The 12,964-nt window shown below is 42.5% G+C and overlaps 1 protein-coding gene across 1 annotated transcript in view; it reads right to left on the bottom strand.

The window, feature by feature from the left end:
* The window catches only part of SETD7 (SET domain containing 7, histone lysine methyltransferase), a 77,388-nt gene that overhangs the window by 30,825 nt on the left and 33,599 nt on the right, over window positions 1-12,964 (bottom strand). Inside the window, exon 3 of the mRNA XM_029596087.1 lies at window positions 5,911-6,112. Within this exon, the coding sequence (XP_029451947.1) occupies window positions 5,911-6,112 (202 nt within the window). The remainder of the gene's footprint in view (window positions 1-5,910; window positions 6,113-12,964) is intronic.

Here is a 12,964-nt window from a genome sequence, read left to right on the forward strand (position 1 = left end):
GTTTTGGACGCGCTAGCTTTACCCCTTATTCAGTAAGGGGTAATAGCGCGTCCAAAACGCGCTTCCAACCCCCCCGAACCTAATAATGCCCGCAACATGCAAATGCATGTTGATGGCCCTATTAGGTATTCCCGCGCGATTCAGAAAGCAAAATGTGCAGCCAAGCCGCACATTTTACTTTCAGAAATTAGCACCTACCCAAAGGTAGGCGTTAATTTCTCCGGGCACCGGGAAACTGCACAGAAAAGCAGTAAAAACTGCTTTTCTGTGCACCCTCCGACTTAATATCATGGCGATATTAAGTCGGAAGTCCCAAAAGTTAGAAAAAGTTAAAAAAAAAAATTTGAAATCGGCTCGCAGGTTGAAAACCGGACGCTCAGTTTTGCTGGCATCTGGTTTCCGAACCCATGGCTGTCAGCGGGTTTGAGAACAGACACCGGCAAAACTGAGCGTCGGCTGTCAAACCCGCTGACAGCTGCCACTCCTATCCAAAAAGAGGCGCTAGGGACGCACTAGTGTCCCTAGCGCCTCTTTTTGCCACAGGCCCTCATTTGAATACAGAATCGTGCGCACAGGAGAGTGGCCTGACTTTTACTATATTGGCCCGTATGTTAGTTACTCTGGCTGCCAGAGCTCCTTGTGAGTCACATCCAGCAGTCAGTGCACACTCTCCCCGTCTCACTCAGCCTGGGGATAAGACAGAGGCTGGAAGGATTGAAAGGGGGGAGGATGAGAAGATGCTGCACGCAATGTGTACGCTGCACAAAGTAAGGCCCAATCACTGCGCCCTGCCTGCTGCCTGTTAATTACCACACTCCGGGGCTCAGACTGCAGCCAGGAAACAAACGTTCTCAGAAACGAGCTCCTGCACATTTAAGAGCCACTGCTAATGCCTCTTGTTCCTGTGAAGTGCTGGGAGCAGAGCCCAGGAGTTGGGCCTGAATCTGAGCATCAGGCAGTGGCAACCTTTCCAGGGCTGAGGGCAGACTGATTGGGAAACACTGCCCTAAAGCTGTAATAACCACTTCATCTAAAGATTACCAATGGCCTTTTATCTATAGGACTCTTCTTTAAGATCCAGAGTACTTCTGTCTTTGAAAAATGTACTTGTAGTTTGTTAGCATGCATGCAAACTGTGATGGCTGCTATTTATTTATTAAAATTTCTTATATTCTGCCCAATCTGGCATAACCGTTCTAGGCAGACCACAAACATACCAGACGAACATCTAAAATTTTCTTATGCAATGCTCCTAAACAATAGTTGCCATGACTTAATAGCTATTCCCACTTAAGAAAAACCATAAAGAAAAAAGTGCGTTTTCAATTTCTTCCAAAATCTTTCCAAATCCTGCATTTTCTGAAGCTCTAATGGCAACATATTCCACCGCTTGAGTCCCACTACTGCAAACGCTAAATATGTATTCAAAGCATCTAAGCATGCATTATGATTATCGCCCAAAGAAGCACCATCTGTGAAGAACTGATAACATATCACACCTGGAAATCATTTTACCTACTGCCGCAGGTGAAAGCAAAGTCCCCTGTGAGACTCCGCGATGCAGTGGAAATAACCTGGAGGTATCTGAACCCAAAGTATAAAACCATCACAAGGTAGATCCTGTGATCCTTTTAGAGGAAGGCCGATGGGCAAGACTGCATGATCCACCATATCGAAGGCAGCGCGTGCAGTAAATCAAAGATGAGTAGCATTGAGTCTATCCCCGTATCCATATTCAACCGTAAATCCTCCAAGATCACTGCCATTGTACATTCTGTGCTTATGGATGTGTCTGAAACCAGACTGCCAAGCATCTAAAATACCACAACCATCTATGTATGCCTGAATAAACACTGCCCTTTACATCAATTCAGGTGGGAAAGAAAGAAAGATTTGAAAATGGATGATAATTTCCCAAAATCTTCCTATTCAAATCTGGCTTTTTCGATATTGGTTTTACTGACGATATCTTTAGGGCTTTGGAAAATTCTCTTTTCCTGAGAGAATTATTCATCATAATCTGGAGGGGTCTTATTCATAGACCCTTATTAACTCTAATCAGATCGAATGGGCATGGGTCTAGTAGTCAGAGCCGTTGTGTGCCTATGGCCACTATGATTCTGCTCACAGGTGCCACTATCCGAAGGGTGCCATAGTGATGCCGGCGTCATCGCCTGCTGCTGCCTTCGGGAATGACATGGCCTCGCCGGAATCAGCAATGTGGTCAGCAAGGCCCTAGGAGGAGGAGGAGTGGCGCGGCCTGCCCTGCAGGAAGGAGCACAAGGCCAGAGCTGTGTCAGGCCCCGCAGCCCCAAAAAGAAGCATTCCCATCTGCTGCGGGGTGTGAAGAAGGAGACTATTACTGCTGCTGCTTCAAGAGGAGTGAGAGAGAGCATGTGTGTGTGTGTGTGTGCATGCGTGCATGAGTGTGCGAGAGTGTGTGCGCGGGAGAGAGAGCGAGCAAGCTTGTGTGTGTGTGTGCATGTGTGAGAGAGAGAGGAGAAAGAAAGTCTGTACGCAACAACTCCCCTTCTCTCTGCATGCTAATCCATGACAATCCCAGGGCATCTGGAAATGAAAAATTCCCAGATATGGAGAACAGAGGATTTTTTAAAAAATCCTTATAAGTTTTAACTATTGGGTGTTATTTGATGTGTCTCTTTTGGAAATATTTTATTGGTGTTTGGAAAATTGTTATATTAGTTTTTAATTGTTGGATGTTATTCTATTTGTAGCAGTTTTGAATTGTTCTTTTTACTGGTGTGGTTTTGCCACTATTGATGATATTTATTAGGAATGGTGATGTTTCTGGTTTTCCATTCTTGCACTACATACAGAGTTTGTTTTGTTGCAGTTTCTAGTTCAGTTTTTACCTGAACATATGTATTTATATTTTGGGTCTCTTTACTCTGTAGTTGAGGGTCTGTCTGTGTTCTGCATGTGTGACTGAGGTGGGATATTCTGTTGCCATGTACTTTCTTTGTAAGGATTTATAGTAGCTTGGCTTGTCCTGTTTTTTCCTAAAAAAGTGATGTATTGTTTTAGAGCCTACTGTAATATTTGTAGTGTTGCCTTTTCATAGGTAGGGTTGTTGCTGTGTTGGCAGTTAGTACTGTTTTGATATAGAAAGTTTATTGTAATTCTGTTTTCTCATGGCTTTCTAAGTGCCAAGCCCATGCCTAAAGCATGTTTCAGTAGGCCGAATACCATATGGGTTCAAGTGTCTTTTTCACTTTTTTGCAGGGTTTTCTGGTTATATTTACGGCAGTGCATATAAATATAATATTCATATAGTAAGTGACAGTTTTACCTCAAAGACTGTACCTTGAATATCCTTTTTTTTCACGTAAAATCTGAGGTCCATATTGAGAGGCATTTAGCCGGATAACTTAGAGGTTATCTGGCTAAATTCATATTTGGGCACTTATTATCTGGATAACTTTGGGGCATTCTGGGGGCGTTTCGAGGAGGAGTCGTGGAATCCAGATATGAAAAGAGCATCCGGTTTGGCTATCTTGACATCTCTGTACAAAAGGTCAGCTAAGTAGAGTGACACCGAGAGCAAAGCTAAGCAATTATGTGTTTACTGCATTTGTCTAAGTCGTATGATTAGATTAAGAAAGAACAGCCTGAAATTATGCTTTATTATTAGAACGCACCTGGGATGAAATCATTCTGAAACCAGCAAGAGTTCTCCTTTCTGTCTTTTGGGTAAACATGGTTTTTTTTTTAGTTAAAAAAATGGAAATCATCCTACAGTACTCTCTCCAACACAGAGGACCTACGAGCACTTTGTCCTTGGGGTCTAAGATGGTGGATAGGAGATAAAGCGGAAGAAGAAAGGGCGTTTATTAGCTTATCTCAGATGATTAATAATAATCAGTGTAATCTGGGATGGAGGTATAAGCCCCATCCATGATTGTTTCCATGGTGTGAGGAAAGGAAAGGGGTAAGACGGAAGCAAGAAACTGATTGGCTAGGTATGTGTGTGTGACGTTAAGGAAAAGTATATCATGATCTGTCCATGTGATTATAGACAGAGCAACTGGGAGTTGTATTTCTCTCTATCCTAGACTGGCTTTTTTTTGCAATAAAACCACATAAAAGCAGAAGTACTGGTTTTGTGTCAGGATTTCTCGTGCAGCTATTCGGCGTCACTGTAATGGTTCCTCCTGGAGACAACAAGGGACCTGGGGGGGGGGGGGGGCAGTTTTATGCTGTTTCGGGAATTTTAAGCAGGAAATACGGGACATTTTCTGCAGCGTTACGTTAGCCGGATGTTCGGAGTTAGCTGGATAACTTATGTGCTACGTCTGGTCATGCCATAGAGCAAACCTAAAGTTATCCGGCTAATTTTAAGATAACCAGCTATATTCACTAGTGCGACTGAATACACCTCCAAAGTTAGCCGATAAGTTTATCCAGCTACCTTTGCTATCCAGACAGGGACTGAATATGGACCTCACTGTGATTATAAATGCGTAATCTTTAATTGTATGTGGGGAGGGCATGACAGGAGTGGGAGGGAGTGCGTGGCTGTAAGGTTTGCTTAGGGCACCTAATATCCTTGTACGAGCCTTGGGCATCGTGTAAAAACATGTATCAGAGAGTCTCCCCACTCTTGACGCTGTTTGTTGTGAAATGGGTAAGGGCGCTGTTTTTCACTTGGCCAAATTACCTGGTTATGACTCTAGATCTACCTGTGAGGTAACGACTTGCACTGTTTGCACAATAGTAGTGTACTTTTTCCAAAGTCAATTTTATAATAGCCCCTTGTAGGGCTGAAGTACTTTGTACACATGGACTTCAGCTCTAATTTTCAACGTGGACTTAGGCTCGTTAAGTCTGCTTTGAAAATCATCGGTACAGCACGTGCTTTAGCATGGCACAGGGACGCACATTTACAACTGCTAGTGCATATGTCCCCCAGTACTCCTCCATGCGTGTGTAGCCCCTGCCCTAGGGGATTGTTTTATAAGAGACAGGGTACACGCTAAATACCGGGAGTGAATCTTAGGTTCCACATCATCCTTCCCATCTCTTCTCCAGTGCAGAGTCCTCCGCTGGGGAAGAAGGATCATCTCCTGGGCCCTAGGGTTAGTTATCTGCCCCCTAATAAATGCCAGTGATGAAGCCGGACTCGGTGCTGGTGTTCCAACACAACTTAAATGAAGAAAACGTTCAGACACGGAAAAATGGCGCTTTCTATTGGTCTCTCTGTAATCTGTAAACCTGTGACACTGTGATCCTTTGGTCCATCCCTTATAACTGTTAGAAAAAAGGAAGTGCTAATGCCTCTGGAAAGGTCACTGGTGAGACCTCATCTGGAGTAGGGTCCAATTCTGGAGGCCATACCTGCACCAAAGGGTACAGACAGAGTAGAGACAGTCCAGGGAACGGGGCAGGGTCGGCACCAAAAGTACTATGAGGTGAGGCTTAGGAACATATGAGTTGAGAGAGAGGGAATAAACGACAGGGATACTGAAATAGTTTAAAGGTATAAATCAAGGAGCAAACCTCTCTGGAGAGGAAATTCTCAAACAGGTCGTGGTCTGAAACTCCAAGGAGAGTGGACTCAGGAGTAACCCTAGAAAATATTTCTTCCCAGAAAGAATGGGCAATAGTCTCCCAGTGGACAGAAGGACAGTACAGAATTTAAAACGGCATGGGAGAAGTGCAGAGGATTTACGTTTGAGATGGGAAAGGATACCGGAGGGCCTAAGGCAACACAACAGAAATCACTTAGGGAATAGCCACTGCTGTTAATTGCATCAGTGGCATGGGATCTTCTTGGTGTTTGGGTGATTGCCAGGTTCTTAAATTACGTGGGCCGGCTAGGCCTCAGAGTCCTCACCAGCCAGCAAACGCCATGTTTTTGCGTAATAAAGCCTGTAAACGAGGCCGGCTTACTGGAAAGTAGATCCAGCAGAGCCCATGTCGAATGTTGTCCTTGTACTGTCCCTTGAAGATCAGCCGCCCGTCTGTATCATATTCCTGAGCCGCTCCATTCAGCTCGCCATCCATGTAGGTACCATGAAGGGCCCCGCCATCCTCATAGGTGTAGATTCCCTGCCCTTGCAGGGCGTCATCCACATAAAATCCTTCCAGTGTGCTGAGGAAACAGAAAGGGAACATTTTTACAGACCAGTCAACTGTAAACCAGACAGACAGAGATGTAATTTCTTTTACCTACACAGACTCACACTCACACACACACACACAGATTGTGAATCAATAGATGTCTCGGTTAAAAAGGGATTTCTTTTCATACCAGAATCCGACCGATACAGTAAATTATCTGTGACTCTTTCCAAAGCCTCATTAGCATTATAGTCAGTGTCATACAAATGCAGGGAGTACAGAGCGTTAATACAATCGAGTACAAGGCTGACTTTACTGTTCTAACAATTTTAGGGGGCAAAGGCTGAGAACAATATTGCCACCGGGAGGTCGCTATATTCTTCCACGGGGCAAACGCTTTTCCATTATTTACCAAACGAAGCAGATTATAATCAGCTCAACAGCTCCACCTCAGAAACAACAGAAAAGAAGTTTGATAAAGCCATCCCATTTTTATTGCCTCCTGTATGAAATATTAAAAAATGGATAGTGGTTAACCAACATTACTAAGAGACCTTGATATGTCCTGGTTACTATACTATTTATCAAATGTATAGGTTACCTATTTAAACTCAGCGCCCAATAAAAATAAAACATGCACATTAGCAATACAATTATAAAAATAAAAAAATGAATATCTGGAGAGGGAGGGCTGGGAGATTTATATCTATGGTTACTGTTAAGATATATATAGTTGTTTTATTCTACGGTAAGTCTTTTCATGTGTAGAGATCTGAAATGGCCCACATCTCTGCGTATAACTATGCTGTAATGTATGCTTTAATTGTTAAAACAATAAAACAGATTGAACATAAATACCGAATATCATACACATCACATGGTAATTGACATCAGAAAAAGACTGCAATGACCCAGAATGTGGTTTTGGGTTGGACCACTGATCTATGCATATTACCCCATGGGCCACTGTCTAGCACCACTTAGAGACGGATAAGTTCAGATTTGTCTGGATAAGTGCCAAGTGTTTCAATATTTGGTCAATAAATAATTAGCTGGCTAAGTGAGAGGTGGGACAGGGCATTCTAGGGTGGAGCTAGTTATCCAGCTAACTAGTCGGAAAAGTACTAATATTCAGCCTTATCCAGCTAAGTTAGCTGGAAAAGAGAGAGACCTGCCATTCAGCAGGTCTAAGGCTGGCTGCATAAACATATCCAGCTATTAGATACCCGGGTATATTCAATGGCAGGGCCACGCTGCTGAACATCCTGGCCATCTTTTTGCCAATAAGGGATCATCTTTATCTATTGCAATGCTTTTTTGAATTCTGCTCTCATCTGCGACTCCACTATCTCCTCCAGGAGGGCATTTTATGCATCCACCATCCTTCCTGTGAAAAAATATTTTCTGATGTTGTTCCCGAGTTTACTTCCTTATAGCTTCAAACTGTTCAACCCCTACAGTTTCCTTTCCATTGGATAAGGTTTATTTGTGTGTTTATATCTTTCATGTATTTAAATGCCTGTGTTATATCCCCCCCCCCCCGGTCTCTCCTCTCCTCTAGGGTATACATGTACAAGTCCTGAAGTCTCATCTCATTTATTTGTTGGCACAGTCCCCATACCATTTTAGTTACCTTTCTCTGGACCGCCTCTAGCTTATCCCCACCCTTTTCCAGATTATATCCTCCAGAGCTCAATACAGTATTCTAAGTGAGATCCATATGAAGGCATTAATCACCTCAACTTTTTTTTTTTATGGTTATGCCTCCCTCTCTCTTTGCAGCCTAGTACCCCTCTGGCTCTAGCCACTACCTCGTTGCTCTGTTTTGCCACCTTCAGATCATCAGATTCTATCACTCTACGGTCTTTGTCCTAAATCAATGCACATCAGCTTCCCCTGCCCCCAATCACATACAGTTTTTTTGGATTTTTGTACCCAAAATACATGACTCGTCCCTGCACCTCTATTGCATTAAATCCTAACTGCCAAGCCTTTGGCCACTCCTCAACATTCTTTTGGTCACTTCACATTCTGACTACTGCATCAGGTGTGTCCACTCTGTTGCATATTTTTGAGTCGTCCACAAAAAGACAAACTTTTCCTTCTAACCCCTCCACAATATCGCTCACAAAGATACTGAACAGAACCAGCCCCAAGACCAATCCCTGAGTCACTCCCCAAATCACCTCTTTCTGAATTCCACGTACCGACGCCTTCTGTCCATCTGTTACTCAACCAATTTCTAATCCATTCCACCACCTTGGAATCTATTCTCAAGCTGCTCAGTTTATTCATGAGTCTCCTATGTGGGTCAGTATCGAAAGCTTTGCCGAAATCCACGTAAATTACACCCAGTGTAAAGCCTTGATCTAATTCTCTAGTCGCAAGTGAAAAAAATCAGAGCTGTTTGATATGACGTGGCTCTGGTAAAAACATGCCACCTAGGATCTTCTTCCTTCAGTACTATCTCCATTAATTTTCCCACCACTGAGGTAAGGTGCCTTGGTCAGTAGTTTCCAACCTCCTCTCTGTTACCACTTTTGTTAAGAGGAACCACAACCATTCATCTCCAGTTTCGTGGAACCACACCTGTCTCCAATGATCTACTGAACAAGTCTGAAGGGTAGATGGCAAGTCCTTCAGTGGACCTGCAGAACTTATTTATGTATTTAATTTTATCACCATGATATTGATATGCTCTTCCTCTTGTCCATTTCTACCCTTGCTATCTGCTTTTGCCTCTATTATTTATACAGTTAATCAACCCTTTTTCTTTCTGCCATTACTGCTCAACGTCAAATGTAAATACCGCCTCCTTATATAATCAATTTTACACCAGGTTCCTTATATAAGCCTTTGTAACCAATTGTTCCATGTTCCTTGTAAAAGCCTCACCTTGTTACCTGGTGTCGCTCTCTTAGTTCTGTGTAAACCGATACGATGTGCAAACGGATATCGGTATATAAAAACCTCTAAATAAATTTAGATTTATATTCCACTTTTTACAGCGCTTCAAAGTGGATTACATTCAGGTACTGTAGGTATTTCCCTATCCCCAGAGGGCTTGCAATATAATTTTGTACCTGAGGCAATGGAGGGTAAAGTGACTTGTCCAAGGTCACAGGGAGCGAGAGCGGGACTCGAATGCTGTCTCCTGGTTTATAGCCTCTGCTCTAACCACTAGGCTATACTCCAGCACAAGGGGGAATGGTACCCCACAATCCCCCAATCAATCGAAGCAAATCCTAGGTGGCACACCACATTCTCACACCTATGGCAGCTCCTTAGCTTGTTGCAGGTAACATCCTCCCTCTGACTCTGTCCTCTCCTCTGTTCTCGCAACCCATTTCCCCTTTCTCAATCCTTCTCATCCCCTAAGTTTCTCTCCTCCTCTCCTAGCCAGAATTCCTTCTTTCAGTTCCTCTCCCAGACCTTCCTTTTACATCTATTTCCATTTGCCAGCTAGCTTTCTCTGTTCTGCATTCTCTCAGCCCATCTCCCTCCAGCCCCATAGCTCCTCTCTGTCTCTTTCCCTGTCCCCCTCACCTCTTTTGTTCCTAGGAAAATGCAGTAAGTCTGCTTGTCCTAAAGGGCACCTGTTAACAGGACCCCCTGCTGTCCATTGGTTGGCCCACGGCATTAAGCCCCTGTGTGGTCTATCTATCCTCACCAACTATTAAGCACCCCTCTCATCTATCCTCACCAACTATTAAGCACCCCTCTCATATTCCTCATAAAATAGCACAGACACCAGCAATGACAGGACATAGGGCCATCTGATTGCCACACTGCGTCTTGGACCACATGGTTTCTTATGCTGCATGCAGGGCCATCTGGTTATCCACCTGAATTTAAGGCCATCAGGTTCCCAATCTGCATCTATGATCGTTTGGTTGCTTTTGGCTCGGCAGCCAATTTCAAAATCAGTTATAACATATGACAAGTACAACTAACTTAGGAACATAGAACCAGGTTTGATCCTGCAGGTGGGAATGCGATATCCCTTAGTATCCTTAGATGTACTTCCATCCAGCCTATTGGCTTTGTCCATCTTTAGTTTCTCAAGTTCCATACAAATACTCTCTTCCATTGATGGTGTTGTACTAACTCATTCCCATCCATACCCTTGCCGACCACCAGCAGTCCTTCTCCAAGGTCTTTTTCAATGATCACTAAACAGAAGGATTTATTTAACATTTCTGCTCTCTTGTTGTCCCTCTCCACACCCCTTTTAAACTTACAATTCCACTTCTGGCCTTCCTCATTGCTCTATTTTTTTCACCTACCTCGTTGGAGAACCATCTTGGTTTCTTTTTCTTCTTGCTTTTATTTACCTTCCCTATATAAAGATTTGTTGTTCTTTTTATGACTCCTTTTAGTTTAACCCACTGTTCTTCCACTTCTGTCCTTTCCCGTTTTACCAAATTTGATATTTTTGAAATCCAGGACTTTGAGCTTTGTGTGACAACTCTCCACCTTGCCAATTAAATCATACCATATCATCTGATGATCACTGGTGCTCAGGTGGGCACCCATTTGGACATTAGAAATATTGTCACTCTTTGTGAGAACCAGGTCCAGTATCACCCCTCCCCTTGTAGATTCCACCACCAACTGTCTGAGCAAAGCCCCTTGAATACCATCTACAAGCTCTCTACTTCTAGCCAGTTCTGCAAACAGGATACTCCAATTCTTATCTGGCAGGTTAATGTATCCTATTAACACCAACTCTCCCTTCATTCCCATCTTTTCGACATCTTCAGTCAGATCTCAGTCTAGTTCCTCCATTTGGGCCGGAAATTTGTAGATCACACCAATGTGGATGGATATGCTATCATTCCTTTTCTAAGATTGCCCACAGTGCCGCCTCCTCTCCCCATGCATCCTTCATTTCAGTTGTTTTAATATTTTTTTTCATAAAGAGCTACTCCTCCCCTCATTCTGACATCTCTGTCCTTCTTAAACAGATTATAACCCAGTATGGGATTTCATGGGACTCACTGAACCATGTCTCTGTAAAAGCAACAATATCTAAGTCTGCCTCCACCATTAGGGCTTGCAGATATTGAACCTTATTGCTTAGGCTGCAAGCATTTGTGCTCACTGCTTTCTTTGGCAGGCTTATATTCTGTATAGCTTCATACCTGTCTCCTGCTCTGCTACTGAACAGTGAACTATCAAGACGATTTGTCTTTTTTCCCATTATTGTCATGCGTTTCTTGGCAATGACATTCCGAATCCATCCACTTCCAACTGTCACTCTCAAAAAATTGGCCAACATAGGTGTATAAAAATCTTATCATTAATTTAAAAAAACAAAATCCTAACAGGAAACAATTTAGCTGTAGAAAACACTTCAGTCTTCCATAATGTATCTATATATATACTCTATCAGATATTACAGAGAACAGCAGGAGGTCCATATTCACAGCCACTTAGCTGGATAAAATTTGATTTATCCAGCTAAGTGATGGCGGCTGAATATGTGCCCAGGATCGGTGGCCACCACATAGCCGGATAACTGTTTATCCAGCTAAATAGTTAGTAGGGTATGTGGTGGATGGGGCAAGGGCATAACTGGGAGGAGCTGAATTAGCCGGCTAAGTCAGACCTGTCCTAAAGTTAGCCAAATAGACTTATCTGGATAACTTTAGGACAGCCAGGTATATTCAGTGGCATGCCTGCACCGCTGAATATACGGGCTAAGTTAGCATATAGGTTTATCCGGCTAATTAGCCATGCTGCACAGTGGCTAAATATGGACCTCCAGATTTAAAATTCATACACAGTTCTTAAAAGCATTATAAAGCTAAAAATAAGATAATCACTTATTAATCTCATTTGCTTGTGAAGAGCGTTCCATAAAATATTACAATAAAAAAAAAAATCTTTCAATCTAGTCTCTACGAGGTCAATATTCAGTAAGCCGTTTAATGGACAAGTTATCCAGCTAAAGTTAGTCAGATAACTTGTCCCATATATTCAGCGGACAAGCATGACTAAAGTATAGTCAGATAACTAAAAAAAAACCCAACCTAACCAGCTATGTTTAAATATAGCTGGTTAGATTTTGTAGTTATCCAACCTTGAATGGTTGGATAGCTTCCTACTTAATTGGATTTCTTCAAAAGATATCCTGGTAAATAGCGCTGTGAACAAAAAAAAAAAAAAAAAGTCAAGGGCCTAGGGCCTTTTTTTACCTCTTTCCCTATAACATGGCCCTGTTGGGCCGAGAACCCTCACCTCCTAATGTCCTCTTAAATGGCTTTGCTGAATCAGTCATGCAGGCACCAGGTCATAAGGACCGCCACTAGATTTAGAGACCTTCAGAACTACTGATGATACCTCTGTACCAACCCTTCCTGTCTTATCCTTCATAGTATCCTGTATCAGCCTGACTATATACTTACATAATAACCACGTAAGCAAGTCAGAATAGTTATATTTATTTTGCACAAAATATACAGGTATAATAGCAACCACATAAAATCCCATTATGAGATCATCCATTCAAAGATGTAACAGAAATATGAAGCCTGGAACATTTCTTTTTTTTTTTTTTAATTTAAATAGAAAACGTATTACATTCCCCCTTAATGTAACCATTTCGCACACCTTGTATAACAGTTGAATAACAATAATATCAAGTTATAATTAAAAAATAACATAAGAACACAATAAATTGCCATGCTGGGTCAAACCAAGGGTCCATCAAGCCCAACATCCTGTTTCCAATAGAGGCCAATCCAGGCCACAAGAACCTGGCAAGTACCCAAAAACTAAGAAGATCCCAAACGTACGGTGCATTACAACATTGTGGGTGTATATTGCTTAGTTTAAATAAAAATAACAACATGGTATCTTAAAAGATGTTGTATTGGTT

This window comes from Rhinatrema bivittatum, chromosome 1, assembly GCF_901001135.1.
Source record: "Rhinatrema bivittatum chromosome 1, aRhiBiv1.1, whole genome shotgun sequence".
In the NCBI taxonomy this organism is placed as follows: Eukaryota; Metazoa; Chordata; class Amphibia; order Gymnophiona; family Rhinatrematidae; genus Rhinatrema; species Rhinatrema bivittatum.